Consider the following 26,953-nt stretch of genomic DNA (forward strand, 5'->3'; position numbering starts at 1 on the left):
AAAAGTTAATCTACCGAACAGAGCACAGGCACAGAAGTTGTTCACACACATTGCAGAAGCAGAAAGACATTGTAGTCTTTTTCATATGTGTTTAAGATAACCACACTGCACACCTGTGTGACCCATTTCACCTGGTTTGCAGAAAACTTGCTCACTCAGGAGTGTGCAGTTTCCTAGTTATTACATATATCCCCTTAATAGTAACAGAAAGAAGCAATTTCTTTAAAAGATTACAAAGCAGGGCATGCCAGAGGAAGACACAGAATGCCTCTGAATTTCAACCTTACCATACATAAATAGAACATAACCTCTCTATGCATCACAGTTAAACAAGGGAGAACTCAAGAAAAATTAACACTTTCACTATGGTTTAGCCATTTAAAACCAACTTAAATGCAAAAGTGAAATCCAGAAGAAACAGGTGCTTGTTAGTTGGTGAATTACTGAAATGTATTTCTAATTTATGTTTCCAAAGGACACAAATAAAACACCTCAACTAGAACAAAATCTAGAAAATTGTTCAGGGTCTCCAAGGAATGTAGTTTGCAGGTTTAATTCTTATGCCTCTGACACGAAAGAAGCATGTGTCTGGGCATACAGAGTGCAAACCTGAGGGCTTAACCTCAGTATTAAACTGTTTCAATGCTTCCTTGCATACATGTTGTATACTTCGGAATTAGAAAACAGCACTTCCTGGCTCTTCTAGGAAACTAGGAGAACTACTAATTTATCACAATTAATAAAAAGATAACATAATAATTTTTCAGAGTTCATAGGCAAATACTGTTTGGAGAACTTGCCTCTTCCAGAATTGAGCACAGGGTACTATGCCCAACCTGGTTTACTTTCAGCTTATGTTTCTCTCTCAGCCCAGCAGTACCAGTTCTGCTGTCTTACTTCAACTGGATAGCTCCTGTATTCTGCATTTTCATGTATTTTCCTCAGTGCTCTTTTTTCACATAATTAACATCTACTTTACGAAATCTGTATTTTTCAGGTTACAGAAAAGTATCTTCCACACTCTGCCTCTGCCTGTACACACAGAATTCTTACTTGACTGCAGTTGTTTAATAGCAACTGCCCTTCTCCCCGCCTCCTATCCGCAGTATTCCTCATTTTTGAAACCTGAGATGGTTATCTAAAATTTCAGTTCATATGTGCAAAGGGTGTGGACAGGTGTAATGTAAGAGCATCTGGTTCATTAAGTTATCTGGTTAAAGAACACTCAGTATGAAAGAAATAACAAACACACAAACATTGTGAGCAAGTGGTTAAGAGAGAATGAGAACCAGGCGGATTCAGTCACAGATTGATGATGTGAGAAGAGGCAGTGGATGGGCAGGGGCTGCTGGCAGTACCCTTGTCTAGCTGAGCACTTGTTCACAGGAGTCCACATTATCTCCTTAGAGCATCTTCATGTAAACCATACAGAAAAATGTGTAAGATGTATTGCTTTAATGCTGTAAGTTCATCGATCAAAAAAAATCTACCACTTAGGAAACCCACCTAAGAAAGGTTTGTCTCCCATTTGAACGGAATTATGTCTCATATCTAACAGAATTATACTCACTGAGATTCAGGACCCAATCTTTAATCATTACTACAGTCTGCACCACCAGTGATGTTATGATTAGTACATCAAACAAAAAGAATAATTTACCACAGCCATTTTTATATTGGAAAGAAGCTGCTTCCATCATTTGTAGTCAGACAAATGGCACCAAATGTATTGTAAAGGCTAAACATATTAACATTTCATTTTTAAAAGTAACAGAGAGAAAGGTAAGGTCTATGCAAAATCATGCAGTCTTTTCTCATCATGGCTGTTATCAACCACACTAAGCATTTAAATACTTTCAGCTAATGTTGGAGTCCACATTTTCTCCTGCCATTACTGAAGCTCCAGTTTGTTACCGATTTCTGTGTTTCAGTTACCACTCTCCATTTTTATCAGTTCTTTGATGATGTGTAAGACCTTGTCATCTAGGAAAACACAAAACAAGCTGAATTGGAAAAAGCAAGCTTAAAAGTTGATTCCTAAAACCCAAGAATATCAGAAGACAAGTCTAGTTCTCAGCAACTTAAAATTACTATGTTTTAGGTTATGCAAAACTCTAAAGCAAGACAAGTGCTTCCCATTTATGAAGCAAGAGGGCAAACAAGTACGTGCACAGTACATGATTAGAAAGTTTACAGAATTATTCAATGACCTAGTTATGGCCATTTCGGTATTTCACAAGAGACTGAGAAAGTTACAGGTTAACTACAGATACATTAGCATACGGGAAATTCCTTTCTTCCTTCCACCTACAATATTCCTCTGAACACCCGGTGTTCAAAGTTCAAATTGTGCCTTTCTATTGCTTGCTTTGGGGCCAATATGCAGTTCCCCATCTTTAACCTAAATTGTGAGACAACTTGCATAATGCTTAAAATTCATCAATGCCTGAGGTTCAACACACACAACCTTATTTCTGTTCTGAGATGCATATCTCACTATTACTACATTACTACTTTAAATGATGTTATCAGGGATATCTTTAAAAAAAAACCACCAGTTGTGCATATCATATGTCTGGGGTGAGCTACATAGTATATGTAGGATTAGTATTAACTTTTTGGACATCTCTCAAGATAATGAAATGATACACAAGTCACACTAACCCTTACTGCATGAGAAGGCAGTGTTCTCATGCTTCCCCAAAGTTGCCAGGTCTATTTAACAAATAGTAATTTCAGCAATGCAGAAATAAAGTTACCTTCAAGTGACATTTTAGGATTTTCAAGCTTCTTCTTTAGAACAGATTCAATGAGAACCCTCAGCTGTTTAAAAATTACTGCTATCTTTACAGGAGCCTATAAAGAACAGAAGACAAACATTAACATTATTCAGACATTTTATACCAAAACATAGATTATTACCTTACCTATAAATAGAATTTTAAGATACCTACAAACATGATGCGTATGCATAATTTTTCAGCATATGGATAGTGTACTCATGAAATGACTGGGCTTACATTATGCCCTCTTATATTTAAGCACTTGTTAGTTGTGGCATCACAGCCTAAAGAACAGCAGCTCAGAATGGTAACTTGGAATATGTTCCTACATATATGATGAACAACCAGCATATGGTGAAATTATTAATTTACCAGTATCCTACTTACTCTAATTGCCTTTTTTTTTTCCCCCAAGTATTAAAGTACAAATTAATTTATACCTGATATGCAATACCTACACATTTCCCTCCAGGACATCTGCCTGGCCTCCTAGAATGCTGTAAGTTCCCCCTGAGGAAGGTGTCACAAACCTCTCCTAAATCTCACTAGGAACTTGGACAACTACATCTGAACCCTCTCCCAGGAATCTTTCATTTTATCCCTCCTTTGCTATTCCGGTCTTTATTTTATCTATGTAATGCCTATGGTACAGTAACTAGCTATTATGGACAAAGCACAAAACGCAACATATTCTGCTTAGCATTTCAGTAGAAAAATAGAATATTTAGTCAGCCCAGCAACCACACAACCTGTAGCTTCCCAGGGACCATAAAAGTTATCCAACAAATCCACAAGGTAGCTGCTTTTAAAAATTCCATATTCATGGTAATGAATCAATTCAACAGTCGCTTGCCTGCATCAGTAGAGTGCAAAAAAGTAAAATATTTTGTAGCTTGTAGTCTTCCTCAAGTTTAACAAGGCCCATATGGGCACAGAAAATTGTGACAAAGTAGCTGGCAGGCCAGCAAAAGTCAATGTTGGCTATTTAACAATTTATAGAGAATTTGAGCACATCACCAATTTTTTTTTTTTCTTAAAAATACACTAAGAAATGCAGTTTTCCCATTCACAAATAAAACTTTTTCACCTGAAAGAAAAAAAACCAAACAGAATCAGCAAACAGCCCAAACCCAAGCAAACAGGTATTTTCTCCATTTGGATTTTTTTTCTTTACCAAATAATTTGGTTTGGGCTATCAAGCAAAATAATTAATATTTTAAAGATAACTATGTATTTACGTGATTATAAGACTGTAGAAAAGGGTATATAAAATAGCGCACTTATTTTTTTAGTATCAGCTCTATAAAACATCAATATTATATAATAGTTTATATTAATTTCCAACCTCTTCTGAAAGAACACTGAATTTCTTCATGAAGGAACTGATTTGTTACAAGCCACAGATTACAAACCTGTCCAGTGAGATTCGCTAAGACTATCATTTCCTTTAATTCTCTCCTTGCTTAATCCCTCTTGTCTTCATCCCATGAATACGGCTTGTACATCAACTGTGTAATACAAAAGCCCATGAAACCACAAAAGGTAGTTATCACTCCAGCACACCTGAAAATGGATCCAGCCATCAACTGTCAGAAGTCGCTCCCGATGCTGCACTTCTATATCCCCCCCAAAAAGCAAAATGGGAAAGGGGGATATTAAAGTAGTCTCTCTCAAATACACCTTAGCGTACCTCACCTGCATATGAACAAACAGAAGCATTAAAAACAAGAAACCTGAAGCCACATAAAATCTGTAACAATGTATTTGATTGCTACTTTTAAAAGCAAAAAAATACACTTTTTTGCTTTTAAGATCCAATTAACATATATCACTACATAGAACAACTGAGGGCAATTTGTCTGTCCTAGACGACATGAAATAAGTCACCTCTAAGCAAGTGACAAGCTTATATGATACCAGGACACTAGTTAAAGCCACAGTTTTCTTGTTAAAGTTCAAACAGAAAGATAGTGTTAACCTAGTGCCGTTCAGAAAAGAGACATCAAAATTAATAAATGTACTGAAATAAAAGGCAGGTAAAACTCTTCTGTTACATATTTTTATTAGTAGCAGCTGGTTTGTCAATCTAAGTACACACAAATGCATAAATGTGGGCACACAGAGAAACTATTGAGGTCAGCACATGCTACTTCTGAATTTGGAGCCTCTCACAGATAACAATGGAATGGGATGAGAAGGAGTTATAATCGGAAGAAAGGAAACAAAACCAGTGCATTTTCACAAAGAACTGCAGGCTTTTTTTGTTCCACTGTTCTTAGAACAACCTACCTACTTTAGCTGCTGTCTTGTCCTTACACTACAAAGTTCTTGGAGGCAGAAAATACGTTACACTGGTGTGTCTTACTTAATATTACAATAAAAATGATCAGCTACACTGATTATTTTACTTACCTTCTCCTGGTAAAGGAGCCATCCATATGTCTGTAAGTCTCGATTTACAGAGGAGGGATGCACTTGTGCTTTACCTTGAGCAGTTTCTACCATACAAGCCAGCTTCTCTGTAATATCCACAGACTTTGTATATATTATTTTTCCTACGTTGTCATACAGTCCTGCAGTCAACACAGCTTTCAGAAGAGCTATTTCATGGAGAGAAAGGGACTGACTGGCTCCATTTCCACTCCATCCACATTGTGTTGTAGGTGCTGTGAACCCTGCTGCTCTGACCACCCTCATGAGTTCTTGCTTCACATCCTGAAATTAGTAACGTATTAGTAAAACTCAATCTAAAAAAGAACATACTCCACTCCATCAGTTGACAATGACAACTCCATCCCAAGTACTCATGCTCTCCATGAAAATACCTCTGCTAGAGATATTCAATCTCTCACCTGTAGTTAATATAAAAATATACTTTTGCATGAAAGATCCACTTCTGCTTAGGAGAGCTCATTCACCCAAACTTAAACAGGAAAGATGTCTTATTTAAAAGATTTCCTCACAAAAAAGAAAACTCCATTTACATAAGTTTGTGGCTAATCTTTCAAACTGTTAATATCAAGAGATCGATACAAGAATAACACAATCTAAGCATTTTAATCCATAGGTTTTGATTTTCTAGTGGATGTAAGGACTACCTTCTCCAACGGCAGGGACTACAAAGATGTATACCAACAAAGTGTGCATATCAAAACTCACATGAAGACACAGTCTACCTCGACTGAGGGTGTGCATTTCATCAGTCCCTAGCATTCCACTTGGTTTTGTCTCGTCCAAATAGTAACTGTGGTGTATCACATCTTTAAAACGGAATGACATTTTCAAAGGGAAATTTTCATAAAACTTTAGCGTGCAGAGTACAATTATTTGGTTTACCTCCAGAGTTAACAGGGAAGTCCTACTGAGGAAATTTCTTCTGCAATAAGTCATTTCAGCACGATATCCCCCTTCTTGTCGAGCTTTTTTCCACCTAAGGAAAAAATCCTGTCTCACTACAGCAAAAAGAATCACATCAAGAGCATAACATTATGAAAGTAGTAGTAAGTTAAAAGGCAATATTGTGTTCTGGTCAGCATTTTCCACTCAAAACTAGAAGTAAGTGGCATTAATGAAGATGAATGCTGCAGGTCTAAGAGCACTTTGGAGAACATGCCCAAAACATAAATTTGGCAGATGCTAACAAAAATACCAGTAAGTTTTGCTCAAAAATTACACACTCCTGTCAGTCTTGTCAGTTATACAAAATTCAGACATGGTTTTTGAGGCTTGGTCTCAAACTGCCTAAAAATATAAAAAAATTACTTATGCCATTTTATAATATGCACTTCCTCAAATACAAAGTGTCCAGGTCAGCATACCACAAACAGCAAACAAAATACACACTAAGCAGACACAGTACGCCTCTGGATGTGTGCAAGCATAGTTAAAAGGAGTTAAAGAATAAGGTACTAAGCAAGCTACTCTTCTGTGTTGCAGTATTTGGCAATCTATTGTTGTCTTGAAGAAAACAGCTTCAGGTGCAACCAATTCAACATAAGATACTTATGAAGAATTCTTTGCAGAACCGCATTGCTCAGGTGTTATTTGCATCTAGCTATAAGCACAGGAGAATTATCACTTACCCTAGATAAGCATTGTAGATTGTTATATGGTCTGAAACTGCCATTGCTAGAGATGATTTTGCAAGATCTGCTTCATCTTTTCGACCAATTGGTGTAGTAAATGGGGATTTTTCTGTCATAACAGCAGCCAGAGTTGCCTGCAATTAGTAAGTGACACACCACTTAAAGTATCATTAAGTGTTACTGTGAAAGGAAATGTAAAGCTATTTTATGATAAACTTATATTCTTATAATAAAATACTCTGCTACCAAGTCTCAAGGAAAACTTTGCACCGTAAGAAATTCTACATGCAATTCAGAACTTACATTAAAGACATTGCTTACATAATGCCTTACGTAAAAGGCTGGAAAAGAAAAGTTAAATCTCAAAACCCACATGAAATGGTTTGTCGGATGACAGAGCAACCCCTGATATGATACAGTGAAGGTCGCTTCATATGGTATGTTACTGTATCAATTAATTCGCAATAACTTTACATGAGCACGTTCCTGGTCCACAGACTGTGGGCTAATTCAGATTAGTGTAACCAACATCACAGGACTTTTTCTGTAGGTGTCATATTCCCTGGGATTGTAACAGACAGAACGGGAGACCAAGTCTGACTACGCCCTTGCAAACAGTACCTAGGAGTTTAGAATCATAGAACCATTTAGGTTGGAAAAGACCTTTAAGATCATTGAGTCCAACCATAAAGAACACATAGATTGTTCCCCCCGTGATGTCCAGCTGCATTCACCTTTTAATAAACATTTTAACTTCTTGCATCATCCCTTCAAAATACCATGTTGAAAGAAACCAGATTAATAGTAAAAAGTATTGTTAAGCATTTCTATACTTTTTAAATTATTCTTTTTCTTACTCACCACAGGATCCAAACAGCCAAATATAGCACCAAATATAAGCATTTTGCCAATCTTTACATTGACAGGAAGGGCTGCAAGGTGCTGGCCCAACGGAGTCAGCTTGGGCTCATTTAACAGACAAGCCCCAATCTTCCTCAACAGGTTCATTGCATTACCAATTACTTGCTGCTGTGGTGGGTCTAATGCTCTGGAAAGAAAATCTTCAGGAGATCCAATATTGCACTTCTGTGGAATAAATTGGCATGTATTCCAATATAAGAATTTATTACAAAAAACTTTCTATAGCAGTTACAAAGGAAACCAGAAAGCTATGACTGCCATCAAAAGCCTGCATTCCTTCCCCTCTACACCAACCTCTTGGTTCCCAGAACACAGATGCCCCCCACATTAGGTTAACAAAGCTTACCACTGACCAGAGAAGCATGTTATCAATGGTCACAAATCAGCAGGAGACTCTCAAACCTGATGCAATGGAGTTCAACCTAGCACTAATTTGCCAGGTAGCTAGTTTTCCCATGTGTATCCTGCTCACTCAGAACGAGGAGAAAGGAAATGGAATTGCTTCCTTAAGCAGAGATCAGTTTGAAGGCTATTTAGCTAACTTTCAATTACTCTGAGATAAAGTAGAATAGTATAGTATGCTATTTTCACTCAGCATTATGCTCTGGATTTTTCAGTCAACATGTACTGGGTTCCCTCTGCCCTGGTAGGAGAAGCCCCACTAACTACAATGGATTAGGGCTCTCTCCTAGCAAACCTCTCTAGCTAACAAGGTCAGTGACTCCAAAAACCAAAACCAGACAATAGTATGAAGGTGTAATTCCCTCACAGGCACATCTAATATTTTTAGCTAACAAGGTCAGTAGTTCTAAAACCCAAACCATACCATAATATGAAGGCATAATTCCTCCAAAGGCACACGCAGTATTTCTGGAACAGAATATTCCATGAAACTTTCAAACCTGCAACATCATAGAAACGTATAATCACAGATTGTCTTTAAATTCAACTTAAAAACACAGGTTTCATATGCTCACTCTTTCAAGACGTTCTTTTGAGGGGCAGTGGAGGGGTGGCATGTGTTCTAATACATGGGTAAACTGTTCATCCTTTGAATTAAGGCATGTGTGGTAGCTTGCTTTCCACAAGAGTTTTAGGGAAAGTTTTCACTTACAGAGTGAAGGGCAGTTAGACCTTGATTTTCAAAACAAATTCTTAAATGCATAGATCTCAAAGTTTTACATGTGGTTAAAATGCATGTCATTGGTTATTTCAAAATACTTCAACTGTTTCTTAGCTGCAAGTTGCTTCAGACTTTCAGACAAGCAGGAAAAAGTTTATTCCACTGCAGTAACAGAAACTAACTCTGCAGTGCTGTGTAATTTGGTATTTTCCCCTTCTCTCATCTCTAAAGATACCACTTCAAAAACCTGCATATTTGTCTGATAAAAAAATTCAAAGTTCAGGAAGCAAGCTTAGTGTATATTCGATCCAGTAGATGTTGTTAAAAAATGATATTCTACAATTCCTGGGTACTGCATTTTTCCTTTAATTATGAATTTATTTTTGTTTTTACATTCTACAGATACTAAAAGTAAAACTAACTTTTAAAAACAGTGAAACAAGAAGACTATTATAACACTTCATTAACACAATATTCAACTTCTGGGTTTTGGATTTTTTTTTGGGGGAGTTGGTTGTATTTTGTTTGGTTGGTTTCATTTTGTTTTTTTCTGTGGAATTGTTTTTTGTTTTGTTTGGTTTTTTCTCTAAGTTTACTCTTTCCAGTTTGCAATAATTAAAGTGAATTTCAACAAGACTTGTTTTTGCAGAGAAAAAGAAAAGATATTTTTATGATTTACAAAATCTTGCTAAGTTTACAATACCTTTCTCTTGTGTACATTCGGAAGCAGAATCCGTCTCTAACACGCCCAGCTCTTCCTTGTCGCTGCAGAGCACTAGCTTTGCTAACAAAGGTCTCTTCTAGGGAACTCATCTGACTACTTTCATGATACCTTGAAAATTTGAAAGCAAGTGTCCATTCAGATTTCAGAATTAAAATTTTGATGTATACTTAACTTAAATACTGGCATATTGATAACATACGTAAATACAATTTACTTGAAACAAATGGTAATTTTGAAAACTAAGCATACCTAAGCAGGATCTAAACCGGACTTTAGATCCAAGGTTCTTAGTCGTATTAACTTTGGATACAATTCACTAAGGGAAGTCTATATATTGGAAAAGGAAACAGCTACGTATTATCTTATTTCCTTGGCCATTCAAAGTTATTCTAACACATTCTGTAGGGCTTTTCACATTTTAAATGAACAAATAATAATTTCTAAGAACTGAGATAGTATAAAAAGGATCTACTTTATTTTGAAACCAGTACTTAATCACGGTTCTCCACATTTATGAGAACTCCCTTTATTGTTCTTCACACCAAGACCCAGAGATTCATCCCAAACTTGGACCTAAACTGCAAGCTGTTTACTGAGCTCAGCACATTTTTCTTTTTGTCCAGAACTGTACTTTAATAAGGATAAACAAAATTCTTGCAGTACTAACCTCAAATATTTACAGTAATCACAATATGATTGATGAAAATCAAACTCACCTATTTTCTTTTGTTCTCCCAGTATCAACTACAAAAACAACATCTGGTATCGTAATACCTGTCTCTGCTATATTGGTTGCCAAAACAATCTGGAAAGAAGTAACATACATAAATAAAAAAATTATGGAATGTCTGTCTAACAGTTTTCATCTTTTCAATCAGTATTACAGAGTGAGTTTGGTTGAAGCTTTTTACCCATGTTTCCTTAAGCAATTTGTCAGAGCATTAAAAACTACACAACTTGGAAAACGGTTTAGTCTTCTTCAATTACTGAGGAATCAAGAGTTAAGGGACAATTTCCTGTTCACTTTCTCTTTTAAAATCCATCAAAATACTAGCTAGTACCTGCCAAAATTGCTCAACTTTTAATTAAACAGTTTGGCAGCAAGTAAAATACTGTTTTCCCAGATAGAAAGCTATAGTTACTGGTTAACGATAATTAAAATACAGAAAAGCAACAATTAAAGAACTTTTAGAAAAATAGTATGTTTAAAAATTTGCCTGATTACTGTCAAGGTTTCCACAGCATGATAGATTCTGTGTCACAGAGCACCAAATTAGAACTGTTCCTTACAGTGAGAAAACCACAGGAACAACTGGTTGCTGTGTAATTCTGCGTGATCAGATTTTAAAACAATTCAGAGTTGCACCCACAGTAAGTTTCTCCTTTCAGTGGTGAACTTTGCCCTTCTAAATGTGTCGTACCTTTCTAATACCAACAGGAGGTATCGTAAATGCAGCTGCTTGATCTTGAGTTGAAAGAACAGAATGCAAAGCTATCAACCTGTGCCTAGAACAAGAAATTACACTAATAAATATAAATTTACTAAATTAAGACACATTAAAAAAATGAGACCAGAACAATGACAACAGTTTGTCATCAAAAAAGGATGAAAGCAACAAGAATTAGTAACTTGAAAAGATGAAAACTTTGTACGATTAAGTACAAAAGTCTGATTCAGCATTTGTTACAATAACAAGAAAAGCTAACACCATTAGTTCGTAAGTGTTCTCCTCTTGATAGTAATGCAGGAAAAAGCACTACTACTGCAGAACTAGGTTAATTTACATAAATAGACCAGCAAAAAAGGGAACTAGATGTCCACAAACCCAAGTTCTTTACATTGTGCTTCCAAGGACTAGAATTGCATAGAATTATATATACATGCAACTTTCAGCCTGAGTAATAAAAGCCTTCAGAGATGGGACAGCCAGAGGTTTGTATTTTCCTTCTCTTCAAGACCTTGATATCTCAGTCCATCTATGAGTTTTTAGAATTTGACTGCAGATGTTCTTTTCATGCCATCATGTTTCAAACTTTTTGTTACCCACAAAATAAATTTCAAAATTATCTGTCATTACAACACTATGCCTTTTCGTCTTGGTAGATTATTGTCTCTGGATCTATACTCAGGAAGTAGCCACTTCCATGTGAACAGAAAGCCAGAGAAAGCTATGTCCCAGATATGGCAGCTTCCATACTCTATGAAGTGGAAAAGAAGTAGTCCAGTGCTTTGTGATTAAGCAAGCTTGTTGAAAAACAAACTCAGAATAAAAAAGTTACTGTACCATTCCTAAGCATCTGTCACTTTTGCTTGTGTAATTTTTAGATAAAAGTACATCTATAGCACAAATAACCCTGAGGTATAACTGTTCCTCCTTTCAAGAACAGCAGACCTCAAAACACAAACATACATACTGATTAAGTTAAGCTATTAACTTTATAGAAAGTATCTGCATTACCTGTCACGCAAGTTAAATCTTCTATCAGTTGAAATGAGATCATACAGCTGCTGAATATGGGCAAGGCCTGGTAAAAAGATCAGTACAGCACCTTCAATGTTCTTGAACTGGGGACTTCTGTCTGGAAAGTTACAGTGCAGGCACATAGTTAAAACAGAACACGCATTTGCAAACAGTTTCCCTGGAAAAAAAGGAACTAATTCTGGTCCATGTGGTAAATGCTTTTTAGGATATTCCATATAAGACTGGGGTAAAGTACTTCATTATCAGTAGAAAGCACTGGAAAATAATTCCAAAGGACAACCCCAAGTATATAAACTTCATAAGTAGACTGTACCCAAGTATGCAAGCAACTCCAAAATGAGTTCAAGGTTGATCTTGTAAGGGTTCATATAGAAGATAGCCTGCTGTGTACGACTGCTATACTTTGCATAGTAAGGAGCCAAATTGATACCAGATCCAGATTGGATTGGGACATACTCCTAAAAAATAAAAGCAGGAAAAGAAAAAAAAAAAAACACAACACATTCTCAGCATTTTAGAAGATAAGAGATCAGAGGTCAAATCATCATTCATTTAAATTTAGGTTTCTTAAAACAGAGATTGAGACATTTAGTTGATTAACTTCCCACCAAAATCAGTGTAAGTTAGATTAAATCCCACCTACATGACCCGTGTATAGGTATCTACTGCAGTTAGATAACATTCCAGATTTAAAAACAAAAAGTTAAAGTCTGTCCAGGAAGTACTGTACATACAGTCTGGTTTGCAAATGAAAACAGTTCCTAGAACCATAAGTGCCATCCAACCAGTATCAATTCAAAATGGGATTAACAGTGTGGCTAGTATTCTTTCAGAACTCCTATTTTGGAATATAGGAAATCAGTCTCCCCTTTCTCCTCTCCCTCACCTTTCGCAAGTAATGGTTGCAATGAAAGTTAATAGTTACTTAGGTGGCAACTCCTGCCGTGTTTTGGAGCAGAAGGAAAGGGAAAGGAAGGAAGAATTAGCAGAACATGCAAGCATTTAAATTGTCTATAAACATCTTCCAGACATATACTCAGCATTAGGCTTCTACGTCTAATGGTGCTATTGTAAATTATCTCATTATTAACCAACGCACTTGAAGAAGTTTGCCACCACATATCCTTCTGTACTGAAGGCTCAACAGAAATAAACTACAAAGATTGAGAAGCACTCAGAAAAGCACTTGGGCTTCAACTAAAGGATGCTGTTGTGATGTGTGGGGTAACTACCACTATAGGAGGAAAAAAAAGGAACAAAAAAATAAAAAGTCAGCAGAGCACATGAGAACATATTTTTCAGTGTATGTGTCGATGTCTGATCATGCCAAGCTCAATGGTCCTGCATACATTTTGAGAGAGCAAGTCCGAGCAGACAGGTAGATAAACAACCTACGTTAGACGGCATTCCTATGCAATTCCCTTTAAGAATTTTGATCCAAAAGCACACACAATTATCACTACAGAGTATCTACAATATTAACCACAGCCTATTAAACAGAAAACCTCTATGCAATAATCTCATGCCAAGTTGGAGGATCTTGGGAGTTTGCCTGCTAAGAAGGACATGGCCTTGTCTCTTCTGGTCTTAGGTTCACTACTTAGGAGAATTATCTGGGAGAAAAATCTTACATGCTTTCCCCTATAGCTGCTGCTTATAGATATAGAGCTAGGAAACTGTACAAGAGAACTCAATGTCACATACAGCAAAATCAATATGACTATAAAGAAGTTGTAAAAACTAACATCAGGGTGCAGTGTTAATAAATATTTGTTTTCCACTATAGGAGTGCCATTGTGTTTGTTTCATCAACTGAAAGAATATTTGCTACTATACAATCCAATCACATTTAATAAAAAGAAAATTATAAAATAATTAAAAATACCAAAATTTCCAAGCCAAAACTAGAAACACCTATTTCACCTGATACTTTGTGGTGCCTCCTCCTTTGCTAGTAACATTTATTGTTACTTCTTCCTCCTCCTCCAAGAACTTCTGACAATATTCCGAGTCTTTCTCCAGGACATAGCCTGTTGCTTCAATTACATCTTCAACATGGAAAATCTTCAGTGAAAATTCACAGAAGAAATACAAGGCATGTTAAAAACTAATCAGCAACCTTTTCTTTTTTTTTTTTACCGGTTTTTTTTTCTTTTAAAGCTTACATACAAAGCTGAACATGTCATTCCCTTCTAATGTTGTAATAGCTCCTGTAAGTTTCAACTTAATCTTTCTTACAATTTCTGAAAAACTAAATTTAGACCTGCTATAAGTTCATTAATGCTGCTCCACATGATCTCTAACATTACCTTTACCACAGTCTATAAAACATGCAAGAGAAACGTATGTAAGAGTACAATGAAAGTTACATGGCAGTGGGAGAATTCTTTAGTACTTTCTTTTCTACATAGGTTGAACAGAGAAAAATCTGCCACTGATGGACTGATTTAAATCAATAATAAATCCATCAGAAAGAACAGTACAACTCTGTAACTCAAAGCACTGAAGCTATTTTGTATTTTAGAAAAAAAAAAAAAAAGAGTTAAAGCCATTGAAACATATGTTTAAGATATGCATTTCTGGTGAGAAAAAAGTGATGTAGGTGTATTTTCTACAGACACCAGACAGACAAACACTGTTTATGTGTCTACAAAGTGTCTTGCATAATCAAAGAAATATTTACGTACCTCAACAGGGTAACTCCTCCCTGAGATCCTTAAAATGGGACAGTGTGAGAAATAGCTGGAAAACTTCTCGCTATCTACAGTAGCACTCATTAAAATCAGATGCAGGTCTGACCGCTTATGCAGTATCTCCTTCAGAATAACTAGCAAGAAATCAGACTGGACACTTCTTTCATGTACCTGTAATTGGAAAAACATATCTATAGCAAGGGTTTAGTACAACTCAAGACCCGTAATAACTATAGTTTGTGAAGACAAGTAAGAGCTGATAACCTCATCTACAATAACATGAGATATACTTGAAAGAAGACTATCTTCTTGAAGTTTCCGAAGCAGGACACCTGTTGTACAGTACAGTAGTCTGGTGGCTTCTCCTGTTCTGGATTCCATGCGAATTTGATATCCGCACAGGGAATTCTTAAAAAAAAAAAAAAAAAAGACATTAAAATGATTAATAATTTAAAAAATTGTATACAAGCTAGAAATATTAAAAATTAAGTGAAACGTAGCACTGTTAGATTCAGATAGTGCACAGGCTGGTAATTATATAGTGTGAGTAACTACCACACTGTTCTTTCATACACACACTTTCCTCTGTTAAGAAAGGGAAAATACACTGAAATCTACAACTAAGTTTCTCCAAAGTAGCAAAGAGCTGGTAAACTCAGAGTTCAGGTTTCTCAGCAGTCCTCAAAAATATTTTTGCAGTAATACTAAAAAACATAAAAAGTAATAAAGTAATATAAAAAAAAAATCTAACTACCATAAATCACACAGAACATTGGTTTTTTCTTCAAATAACAAAATAACTGATGTTGGAAAGTGCCCTCTCAAAGCAGAGTTTCACTCAAAGCTAGATTGGATTTCTCAGAGCCTTAGTTTGCCAAGTTTCCTCCACCCCTAATGACAGAGATGCCAGAGTCTCTGGGCAATCTGCCGCCCTATTTGACCACCTCTTGCTCTTAATCACCCTCTAAAGATCTTAGAAATTATATATTGATACCCAGAGGTTCACAGGTGACAATCTGGAAAGAAATAGCTGACACAGAAAAAGCCTTTTCAAGAGAAAATAACATCTAATTATTTAGAAACAATGTTTTCACTTCCTACCAACAACCCAGTGCCCTGTTTTTGATAAAGACTAGACAAAAGAATTAAGACACATTTTACCTTTCCTCCCGGTCCTGATTCACAGCCTAGCTCTTCACATACCCTGGTTGCCAGACTCACTGCTGAGATTCTTCGGGGTTGTGTGCAAACAATATTACATTTATTTGAGCCTTCATCTAGCAACAAGTTTTCTAACAAGAAATGAGGCACCTGGGTACTCTTCCCACTGCCTGTTTCACCAGCCACAACAACCACTCTATGTTTTTTAAGAGTTTCTACAATGGAGTATTTGTGCTTAAACACAGGTAACTCCTGTCTCTCTGTCAGAAGCCTCTGGTATCTGGAAGAACTTTGTAACTTTTTGAACAAAATTCTTGAAGGTTCCAAATTATCTGTGTCTGAGGTCTTAAGTGAGAGACTGCTGAATTCCTCATCAGAAACCAGGTTTTCCCAGGAATCTTCAGGACCCTCAGATACTTTTGGTTGGTTTTCAGATTGTAGTTGCTGTTGTTGTTTGAGTTTGTTTAGTAATCTAGCAATGAAGTTATCACGAGGTTTGTTCGTTTCTATCTTGTTTTCTTCTTCCTTTTTCTTTTCAATATCCCTCCATTCTAGCCAGATATCTCTGTAGGTGGGAGGCAGTAACTGATGAACTGACTTAAGATGGAAAAAGCAGGAAAAAAAATATTACTTTATATACTACTTAGCGGTATCACTAACGTTTTATGTGTAAATCAACTCCAGCGACAAAACATATGACAGCACCTGAAGAATACTAACTACAGAAACTATGAAAATAGTAATATAAAAGTCAACAACACACTTTTTATTTTCAGCTGGCTTACACTCTTTACATCACCGAAAGAACAGTTTTACTATCAAAAAATCTTCTCCCTGTATGCCACAACTCATATGCATGATTGAGGGTAAAAGTACATGAACATAAAGTACTAGCAAAGAATTTAATGGTAAACACTTCACTAAACTGTTTTTAGAACATAATTACGTATACTTTAACAAAAAAGTGCAGAAGCAGATTCCAGGCTAAGAACAGGAATATTAGTGAAAATCTTACTTGTCCTTTGGTTAAATGATAGAGTGCCAAAGTAGCAGCTAGATGTTGTGCTTGCATGCTATCTTCTGTTACAATTGTAGGACACATTGCCATTACATCATCTGAAGATTTGATAATCCTGACCCTTAAAAGACAAATTCACACAGGTATTTCTCTTAATTTGTTACCTATATAAATAGCACATGCATTATTGTTTTTGTTTAAAACATAACAGCAGAATTCAAATAGAAAAACTAAGTAAAATAAACTTATTGTTACTCAATAATATTCCATAAACAGAGAAAGACAATAAACTTTGATTGAGTAGCAGGAAATTTTCAGCAGCAGATTCCAGCAGTGAATTTGTGATATTTTTTCTTTTCTCTTAACAAAAGTCTCCACTTTCTTCAGAGCAGAAGTATTTACGCACAGGCAGATCACCATTAAGATTAGTTGCTTTGGAAGGACTAAATATTTATTTGTGTGCTTGTAACTACTTAGCATGGATTGTGATGACAGTTTATGATCTACTGAGAGGCAAACATCTGTTTTAAGCAGCCAGATTTCTTGCATTTTTAAAGGCATATTATATTAATAGCTTTTAACTTGAGCAAGACTACAGGTTCTTTCATTTGGCTCGTTCTAAAAGCATTAGTCATCTGTAATGCCACATCCACTTATTTGCCTAGGATAATATTCTACTTTATACCACAATATTATAGATTCATTTTCTGAAAGAAATTTTAAAATTACTGTTACTGCACTGCTTTGATTACAAACTAACAGCAACTTTCAAGCAAATTTCTATATTCCACCTTAAACAATCCCTAAGGGGTTTTGGTATTCATATGCTTAGAACCTACGATTAAATGTATTACTTTGAGTAAGAATACCAGAAGTTAGTTGTCTAGTGCAAGTTTGACTTGCAGGTTTGCTCCAGAACCTTTCATTCAACAGTACAGAATTAAAAACTAATCCCATTTCTATGGCATCATTCACTAGCCTTTTATTTTTATGATAGTGTTCAGTCTAACCATTAGTTTTGCAGAGCTACACAGAGTGACATACCTCTCTGCTGGACTAAAACAAAACAAAATGAAATTTAGTTACAACACACTATTATTCATATGAATAATATGCTACAGGTTAGGCAGAGAAGAGATTCAGAGCAGCCCTGTGGAGAAGGACTTGGTGGTCTTGGTTGATGAGAAAATGAAAACGAGCCAGCTTCAGTGTGTGCTCACAGCCCAGAAAGCCAGCCTTATCTTGGGCTGCATCAAAAGGAGTGTGACCAGCAGGTCAAAGGAGGTGATCCTGCCCCTCTACTCTGCTCTCATGAGACCTCACTTGGAGTATTGTGTGCAGTTCTGGTGTCCGCAACATAAAAAGGACATGGAACTCTTGGAACAAGTCCAGAGGAGGGCCATGAGGACGATCAAGGGAATGGAGCACCTCCCGTATGGAGACAGGCTGAGAAAGTTGGGGCTGTTCAGCCTGGAGAAGAGGAGGCTGCGTGGAGACCTCATAGCAGCCTTCCAGTATCTGAAGGGGGCCTACAAGGATGCTGGGGAGGGATTATTCATCAGGGACTGTAGTGACAGGACAAGGGGTAACGGGTTCAAACTTCAACAGAGGAAGTTTAGTTTGGATATAAGGAAGAAATTCTTTACTGTGAGGATGGTGAGGCACTGGAATGGGTTGCCCAGGGAGGTTGTGAATGCTCCCTCCTTGGCGGTGTTCAAGGCCAGGTCGGATGAGGCCTTGGGTGGCATAGTTTAGTGTGAGGTGTCCCTGCCCATGGCAGGGGGGTTGGAACTAGATGATCTTAAGGTCCTTTCCAATCCTAACTATTGTATGATTCTATGATTCTATGAATCTGGATAAACATGACCAGACCACTATTTTTAAATGAACTAAAAGGAAAATGTAAAGTTTAGAGGAAATACATACCTACATTTCCAGTATTTTCCAACTGGAACCTTTTCAAAAGCAGGATTTGGGCTCTTAGGAAAATTCTTCCTGCACCAGTCAATCAAAAATTGTTTCGGAGATTTACCAGTCCAGCTTCGAGCACTATAATCAAAATTTCTTATATCTAGTGGTTCTTTCTTTTTCACTACAAGAGCAAAAATACACATTATAAATCTACTAGAATTTATTCTACCTTCCTCTGATAGCCAAGAAAGCCTTTCCCTCAAACGTATTTTACTAGAAGAGCAGTATTTTCTGAAATGTTCTGCAGAAATACTGGTACTGCTGTAACACAGATATTCCTGCTCATCCCACAAAAGAATCTAGCAGGAAATAAATTACAATACCTTGTTTGCCTTCTTTGATAGCCCAATAATTTAAGAATTCTAGTGAAAGACTGGTCATCAGAAAATAATCTAAACAGTTTAAAGTTTGCGGTGAAAACAGAGTAAAAAGATGGAGTGAATATGGAAAGAGTAACCAGCCCTACGATTAAAAAAAAAAAGATAAAAATAACGGTTTTAGATGTGACAATACGGCAAAAATAGCCATATACATAATCTGATAAAACAAATACAGAGCCTTTAAAGCCAGCTCAGTCAGTGAGGTAGTCTACTTGCCTTTCCCACAATCAGAGCTTGATGAAGCAGCACTGCCATCCAACACATACTAGAAAAATAAAAATTAATACTAGAAATCTGTGGTACACTTCAAGCTTGTAATGAATGATTACCAACACACCTTTATCTTCCTTCGCAGCACCATCAGGTTTTTCAAGCAAGCTCAAATTCAAAGTGGTTTCTTGAGGCTGAGGCGAGGGAGTTTTTTTCTTTTCATTTTGTTGTTGGATTGAAACCTTTATAGCTGGATTAAATACCGGATGTTCCTCGAGTATGGCCATTTCTGTCAGAGAGAGAATACAACTTAAACACACAGTTGCTTAGCATTTGTTCTTTGAAATCAAAAGATCAATTATAAAATTGACACATACATAATGATATCAATTCACAGCGAGTACCCAAAACCAGAAATATTTCAAAGTTACTGACTTCTTAGAATTTGACCCACATGGAAAGGACAGATTCAGGAAAGTCTGCAATTCACACAGTGGCATGAAAGATGATTAAATCTATTCAATCTGACTCAGAAATCTACTGGCCTAATAAATACACAGGTCACAAAGGAAAACACAGATAATTTGCATAGCTCTACCTTGCTGGATTCTTCTTATTTTCTCTTGTGCTACCTTCTGGCCTTGCTTGTCCTTATCTTGCTTGGAGATGCTTGCTTGTTCTTTTGCTTCTGAAAGCTTAGCAGCCAGATGTACATACCTTTCATTCTATTTCAAACAATTATTGATTATAAGTTGAATATTGTATGCTTGTCACTTTTAATCAACTTCATAATTAAGTGGAAGTTTCGTCCTTTATACCAAGCTCACAAAAGGAGGAACTATTAGTTTTCATGGAACTAGCAGTCAAAACCTCTCAGAATTTGATAGTCAGTTGCCTAATCTCATGAAGATACGTTTCAGGAATTCTTCCTTTCCAGCACAATGCATTCAGTATTTTGAACCTAGTATAAAATGACAAACCCAAACAAAACCAACAAAAAAATCCCCACCCCACACCCCCTCCCCCCCCCAAAAAAAAAAAGCCAACACAAAATCCCAGACCAAAGCAGGAAAGGAAAAAAACTTAGGAAAGTAGAGGTTTCAATATTTTTCCCTTCAGTAGCCCATAAATGTAAAAGCATCTAATGTAAAAAAAGTAATAAATCTCCCAATTTTAGCAAATAGATCCAATACTTGCAGATGTACCAGATACACCAGGTTTTTAAAGACTTTCATGAAGTATTACTTTCTTACTGGGTCAAACTTCTCTTCATCTGTCTCTTTCACAGACTCATTGTTCTCTTCATCACTCTGTTGCTCAGCATATTTCAAAATCCATTCCTTCATACTCACTTCTTTTGCCTTCCCCACATTCGTCTCCTAAGAAGAGTAGTAGGTAAAATCACCAATGCTTTTCTCCAACAGTATTGAGGGACTATTGCTTAAAACTTCATAGATAAACTAAGTTTTTGACACAAATAACTTACAGAAAACTTCCCAATGAGGATAAACATCTCACAATATACTTCCATAGATTGAATGATTATAATTGAATATAAGAAAAACTTTTGCAAGAAATGTTTTCAATTTCTAGGTTTACAATTCAATAACCACAGAAATCAAATCACTGCAAGTACAGAGGCAAACTTAACAGAAGTTTGTAAAGAGGGCCATCTGTAGAAAACCAGAATGAATCCATTCTAGGAGAAAATGGAAGTATGATTGACCACAAAAATGAACTATGAAGAGCCTTCTAGACTTCACATGAAAAAAGTTACCTTCAAATGACTATTTCACTGAAGTTAAAATGAGTGACAATTATTAAGTATACCATGTTTTTAGAAGTTTTTAATATCAGTGTAGGAAGTCAATGCAAATTCTGTATTTTAGAAAACTCTGACCTCTCTTCCCTGTAATAAATATAAATGAATTTCTCGGATTACCTTAGTTTCAGGGCCATTTTCTTTCTTTTTGGTATCTACTAAGCGAGGTGGAGGTTCACATTGTGACACAGGAGAACAAAATTTTGCTCTAGCTTTCTGTTGTTGTTCTTCAAACTGCTGGCTAAAACCTTCAGGCAAGGCATCTTCAAAATAAAAAAAAAACCCCTCATTTAACAGAATATGCCAATAATAATTCCTGAAAATTTATAAACTGTGTTGGGACCCAACTACAAAAACATAAACAAAACCAGCATGCCTGAAATATAATCAGGATTTAGCATTTAGATAAACCAGCATTTGTTTGCTGGACTTCCACAGAATTCTAAGATTAGGAAGGAAAGGTCTACAAGACTCCATACGCTAAAAAAAAAAAAAAAAAAAAAAAAAAAAAGAAATCCCAGAACCAGTCAGCAGCACATATAGTAAAGGAACACTATAATGACTACAGGTCTTAATGAAACAACATATTCAATTACTATTATAAAGCATTCCTATGCTAGGGCATGTCCTGTTACTCTTCTGTTAAAAAACCTAGCCAACTCCCTGTCACCATACTCACCATCAGGAAGGTTTAAACAGAGCCAGTCAAGTGCAGAGTGAAGATCACCACCATATAAAAGTGTATTTTTCATTGCCTCTTCAATGTGCTCAGTCTTAAAAGAGAATCTTTGTAAAGCCGTGTATACATCCTAGAATCAGAAGATACTAGGATTTAATCTAGCAATCTAATACAGGCTTGTAAACTTCTATTTTCTACATATCAGATAACTGGCATTAAACCGAAGTAAACAGCATAAGTTAATGTATCAGAAGGCCAAGCAGAAAATCCTGGTTTGCATGCAGAGCTTATAATATTTTTATTGGAAATATGTATTCATATGCATAAGTCTACATTCCAGCCTATGTACAGAATGCATTTTTTAGTTAGAAAGATAAACCTACAATTTTCCAGCCATATGGAACAGAAAACCGTAAGAAACCTAAAACACTCATATTAAGCTCTTCCCTGATTAAGACTCAGATTTTAGTTACTGAATGCATAAAGGCTTATCTCACTAATGATCATACTTATCAATTCCACTGACTAATCATTATTGTAACTACTCGAAAGCATGCTTCACTGGCTTGTACCACATGCAGAAGCATAGTATGACACATGACACAAACGATGAAAAAGAAACTGTTTATTCTAAATGAACAACAGTCAGAAAACACCACTTTAAACTCTACCTGTAGTTTCTTAGTAGTAAGTCTTCTGGAAATCATTCCTTTATCATCATTTTGTTTTTTATGGTCATTGATTAAATTAATAATCCTTTTCTCCAAGTTACCATTTATCATTACCTGCACAGACAAAATTAATTGATACAAAGCAAAACATTACAAATTTTTATCACATAACGAATGCTCTTCATGGCTAAGGAAATAAGAATGCAGAAATCTCTCCGCAATTCAAATCCCAACTTTTACAGCTTTCCATAACTGCAGTAAGTATTTCTTATGAAAGGGGCACTTTTTCTTCTTTTTACTTTTGCAAGCTACGTGCTTTTACTGAAAATAAGAGTTCATTCTTTATTGCAGAGAAGACCTATTTACCTCTTCAAGAAAACTTAGTATGTCATGGGAAATACTGTAAGAAAATTAAAAAGAAAAAGGCCTTTCTCCTCTGCTTATAAAAGTCAGTATAAAATAACTTGATCATCAAGATACATCTGTGCCACTCTCTTTTTTTACTTGGTTTCAAAAGTAATTTTAGTAAAATAAAAATTCTATTATTTTTGACACTTTTAAAACATGAACCAAGCTTTGTTTACTATTGAGATTGTTGAATAAAATCTGTACTCTTCCTCTGACAGGAAGAAGAATCCATATGCACAGTAAAAACCCAGACGTAACTCTTAATAGTCCTGCATGCAATATATCATTCACTACTTAACACAGATGTTCTTCTGCCCTTAATTTACCCTGTTTCTTAATGCACACTCAAAATCCCAAACGTATCAAGCTCAAATCAATGTCTAATACACGAATGTAGTTTATCTGCATAACATAATACTGAAAAACAATTGAAGACATATTTACTTAGCTAAATGGGTACTATGAAAACCAATCTTACTTTACCTAAAGAAGATACTTACCTTAAGAACAGATTTATCTAGATTGGCAGCAGTACTGGAATCTGTTGTTGAACTAAAACTGTAAGTTTTTGGACCTGCAAATTACAAATAACCACCAACTACACAAGCAGAACACAGAAAACATTGTTTACAGTATGTAAAGCAGACCCACATAATACAGGTTAGTGCAAACAAATCTTACACTAATTTGACAGAAATATGCAGATACATAGCAAAAATAAGAATAATCAACTGTACAGGAAAGCCCTTAAACAAGGAATAGCAAAGAAGAGTATGGCTCTGAGACAAAATCTAAAATCACAAGTAGCACAATGAGAGGAAACAGGATTGACTACTCACTCTGATCACTGGAATATGAGTGTGAAATAGGAAGCTAATGGCAGGTTCAAAACAATACTACTGAGTATTTTTTTACTGAGTTTTTTGCTCTGTTTGTTTAGGTTTGGTTGTGGTGTTTTAATTACAATGTGTGTAACTAAACTCTTTGCCACTAAAGCTGTGAATATAGGACATTTACTTAAGTCCAGTAAAGACAGAATAGTTTTATAGTATAGAAATCAACTTGGAAAGGCATTAAAAAACATTGCTTCTAACTCGGGAAGACTCTAAAACATAACAGGTGGAGGATGGAAAAGTACCCCACAGCAGTATCACTGTATGTCTGACCTATTCTTACCTGGGTACCCGCTTTTGGACCCTATCTAGGAAACGGCACTGGGTTACAGAGGCTTTTGGTCTGATCTGATATGCTTATTCTTAAACACTTCTCCTTTAATCAGAAACTGTCAGAAAAAATATTAATTCACAAAACTATTTATTGGCATTAGAATGACAACACATAGCTTGCTGACGTATTCTATCCTTTTCAGAACACACATACTGTTTCTTGTACTGCACAGGTATAACCAACCTCATAGCTTTCACCACCCTGCAAGGCTGTGTGCCACTCCAAAGGGAGCAGTGCTGTGCTCTAGGAGGCACAGCTACCTCCCTACTTCTCAGCCACCTCCCTAATTCTCCGCCTGCCAGCAGGCAGGTTGGACAGGTCATTTGTTCTGGCTGCCTGCAGAGAGGCTCCCGGAGCCTCATTTACTAGATCGGGACAGGGTGTAGGTAACCATATTTCAGAATGTCCTGGTTTCAGCTGTAAAAGTTATTTTTCTCCTTCCCAGTAGCTGGCACAGTGCTGTGCTTTGGCTTTAGTTTGGGAACAATGCTTATAACACACCAATGTTTTAGCTGTTGCTCACTGGCGCTTACCCTGATCAAGAATTTTCGGTTTCCCATGCTCTGCCAGTGAGGAGGCACAAAAAGCCGGGAGGGAGCAGAGACAAGACGCCTGACCCAAAGTACCCCAAATCCACATTACGTTGGTTTTGAGCACACATAGAATGAAGCTCCACGAGAAAGGCTCACTACTAGTAAAGTGCCACACCAACACTTGCCACAAAAGAGCTACCAACAACCTAATGACAGACTTCTTGTAACTGACTCAATACGCCCAAGCCAACAAGTCTCATCTGCTCAGGGACGTCCCAGAAAGTGAGCCGGCCTAAAGCCCTTGTCAGAAGGGTTTAAAGGACCTGAGCAGATGAGCATGAGGCGGCCACGACCCTTCTCGACACTCATTAACGCCCAGACTTAGCAGGCCTCGCCCCGCAACTCCGAGGCAGCCAAGCCACAACCCCGGGAGATCTCTGACAAAGCAGCCCCTCCGAGCGCTCCCAGACAGCCGCGGCACTCCTCAGACGCCTGGACTCCTCCTCCTCCCCCAGGCACAGCCGCCCCCAAGGGCTGCCCAGCCGGGGCCGCATCTTGCCGCGGGCCTGGTACCTTGCTTGACACGCGGCTCCTTGGAGGCGGGCGGCGGCCGCGGCACCGCTCTGGTGCTGACCTCGGCAGCAGCGCCAGCGGCGGCGCCAGCCTCAGCAGCAGCTCGAGCGCGGGCAGCCGCGGTGGCGGAAGAGGCGGTGCGAGCCGCACTGCCCACACGCGACTTCTTGTTACGGCCACCCATGACACCCCCTACCCACACCGGAACCGCACAAACCCCTACATCCGGACACCGCGCACACCCCTACATCCGGACACCGCGCACGGCTCCGCCCCCCGCTCCCGATTGGCTGTGCCACCTCCCTGCTCCTCCCATTGGACAGAACTTGTCTGACTACAACTCATCGCCTCTGGGCTGGCTAGGTCATGCAGAAAGCGGGTTCCGGGTTGAAGGCCGCGACCGGCAGCGGGGGGTTGTGGGAAGGTTTGGCCTAGAGGCCCTTCCGCACTGGAGGGGCGTCACGGCGCTCCAGTGCTGGTGGGGTGGGACAGAGACCGCTGTCGGCATCGGGCATTGCGTGGGGGTCCCGGTGCCGGCTTGCTCTGTTCCATCCCCGGTTTCAGTTCCAGAGCAGTAGCAGAAAGGATCCGGGTAAGGGTGGCTCCGAGAGGCAGTGTGGGAGAAGTGAACAAGATGGCGGACGCCTTTGGAGACGATCTTTTCAGAGTGTTTGACCAGCCTGCCACCGCATCTGCCGCCAGGAAGAGCAAGGCGTTCGTCATTGATGGCGTCAGGACATCGGGGTGAGGTCGCGGCGTGAGGCCGGAAGAGCTGGCTCTTTGGGGGTATTCTGGCGTCTGAGGCTCGCGCCGCACTGCGGGGCGCTTCTTTTGCCTCTTAATTTGCGTTACTGAACCCCTGCGGGGCCGGGGAGGCGGTGCAGGCTAAAGCGTATGCTTACTGTGATCCCTGGCGCCCGCGCTGTGGTCAGCCCTGATGCAGTGGGCTACTGGGGAGCGCCGGAAGTTGGAGGCAAGCACATGCCGGAAGTAGTTTGAAAGCGCATGGCCGGTTGTACCCGAATTCAGCGTGATGACCGTTTCCTGTCAGGCCACATTTTTTCTCTGAAAATAGATGCATATAACTGGCAAATGTTACGTTGGCTGTCTCTTTATGTTGCAGAAAACCATCAGAAGAAAAATCTGCAGCAGTTACAACAGCAAGGCCGAAAAGGAAACCTGAGGTCAATCATACTGAAAATGCTGCTTTAGGAAAGAAGCGAAAATTGGAAGATGAATTAGAAGATGACAAGTAAGTGCCTAGCTTAATGTGTAAGGAAATCATAGCAAGACATACCGGTTAGCTGTATGCCAGTTGTGGATAGTCAATGGGAGTAGCTCTGTAGTGTTTTCACATAAAGATGAATTTGCATATGAAGTTGATTTTCTCTGTGTGAGTGAGGATGTGTTGGTAGCACAGGTTCAGCAGAGATGAGCACTGGGCATATTTAAACTAACAGTACAGGCAGATAGACTACTGTGGTATGA

At 37.8% G+C, this 26,953-nt stretch overlaps 2 protein-coding genes across 4 annotated transcripts in view; one reads left to right on the forward strand and one right to left on the reverse strand.

Moving 5' to 3' along the window:
- Positions 1-25,652, reverse strand: DHX29 (DExH-box helicase 29). Its single transcript, XM_080637547.1, has 27 exons — positions 25,466-25,652; positions 23,633-23,706; positions 22,725-22,838; positions 22,054-22,183; positions 21,495-21,637; positions 20,806-20,931; positions 20,151-20,277; positions 19,680-19,841; positions 18,918-19,083; positions 16,989-17,112; positions 15,974-16,570; positions 15,077-15,220; positions 14,807-14,983; positions 14,043-14,183; positions 12,433-12,577; positions 12,096-12,216; positions 11,058-11,142; positions 10,353-10,441; positions 9,616-9,744; positions 8,616-8,691; positions 7,730-7,954; positions 6,866-7,002; positions 6,120-6,213; positions 5,196-5,498; positions 4,347-4,478; positions 2,760-2,856; positions 1-1,983 (listed from the first exon to the last, which is right to left on the reverse strand). The coding sequence occupies exons 1-27, from the start codon at positions 25,647-25,649 to the stop codon at positions 1,928-1,930; spliced, it is 4,098 nt and encodes a 1,365-aa protein (XP_080493673.1). The 5' UTR covers positions 25,650-25,652; the 3' UTR covers positions 1-1,927.
- A 188-nt stretch (positions 25,653-25,840) lies between these two features.
- MTREX (Mtr4 exosome RNA helicase) overlaps positions 25,841-26,953 on the forward strand; it is a 43,851-nt gene continuing 42,738 nt past the window's right edge. For all 3 annotated transcript variants that reach the window (XM_080637942.1, XM_080637943.1, XM_080637944.1), the window contains exons 1-2: positions 25,841-26,209; positions 26,589-26,717. In XM_080637942.1, the coding sequence (XP_080494068.1) occupies positions 26,100-26,209; positions 26,589-26,717 (239 nt within the window). In that variant the 5' untranslated portion in view covers positions 25,841-26,099. The remainder of the gene's footprint in view (positions 26,210-26,588; positions 26,718-26,953) is intronic.

This window comes from Psittacula echo (assembly GCF_963264785.1).
Source record: "Psittacula echo genome assembly, chromosome: Z".
Taxonomy (NCBI): domain Eukaryota; kingdom Metazoa; phylum Chordata; class Aves; order Psittaciformes; family Psittacidae; genus Psittacula; species Psittacula echo.

Coding starts and splice junctions, on each gene's coding strand:
- DHX29 (XM_080637547.1), bottom strand. CDS start 25,649: ATGGGTGGCCGTAACAAGAAGTCGCGTGTGGGCAGTGCGGCTCGCACC. Junction 22,839..23,632: donor TAGATAAATCTGTTCTTAAG/GTAAGTATCTTC, acceptor TTGTCTGTGCAG/GTAATGATAAATGGTAACTT. Junction 17,113..18,917: donor GGAAAATACTGGAAATGTAG/GTATGTATTTCC, acceptor TTGTCTTTTAAG/GGTCAGGATTATCAAATCTT.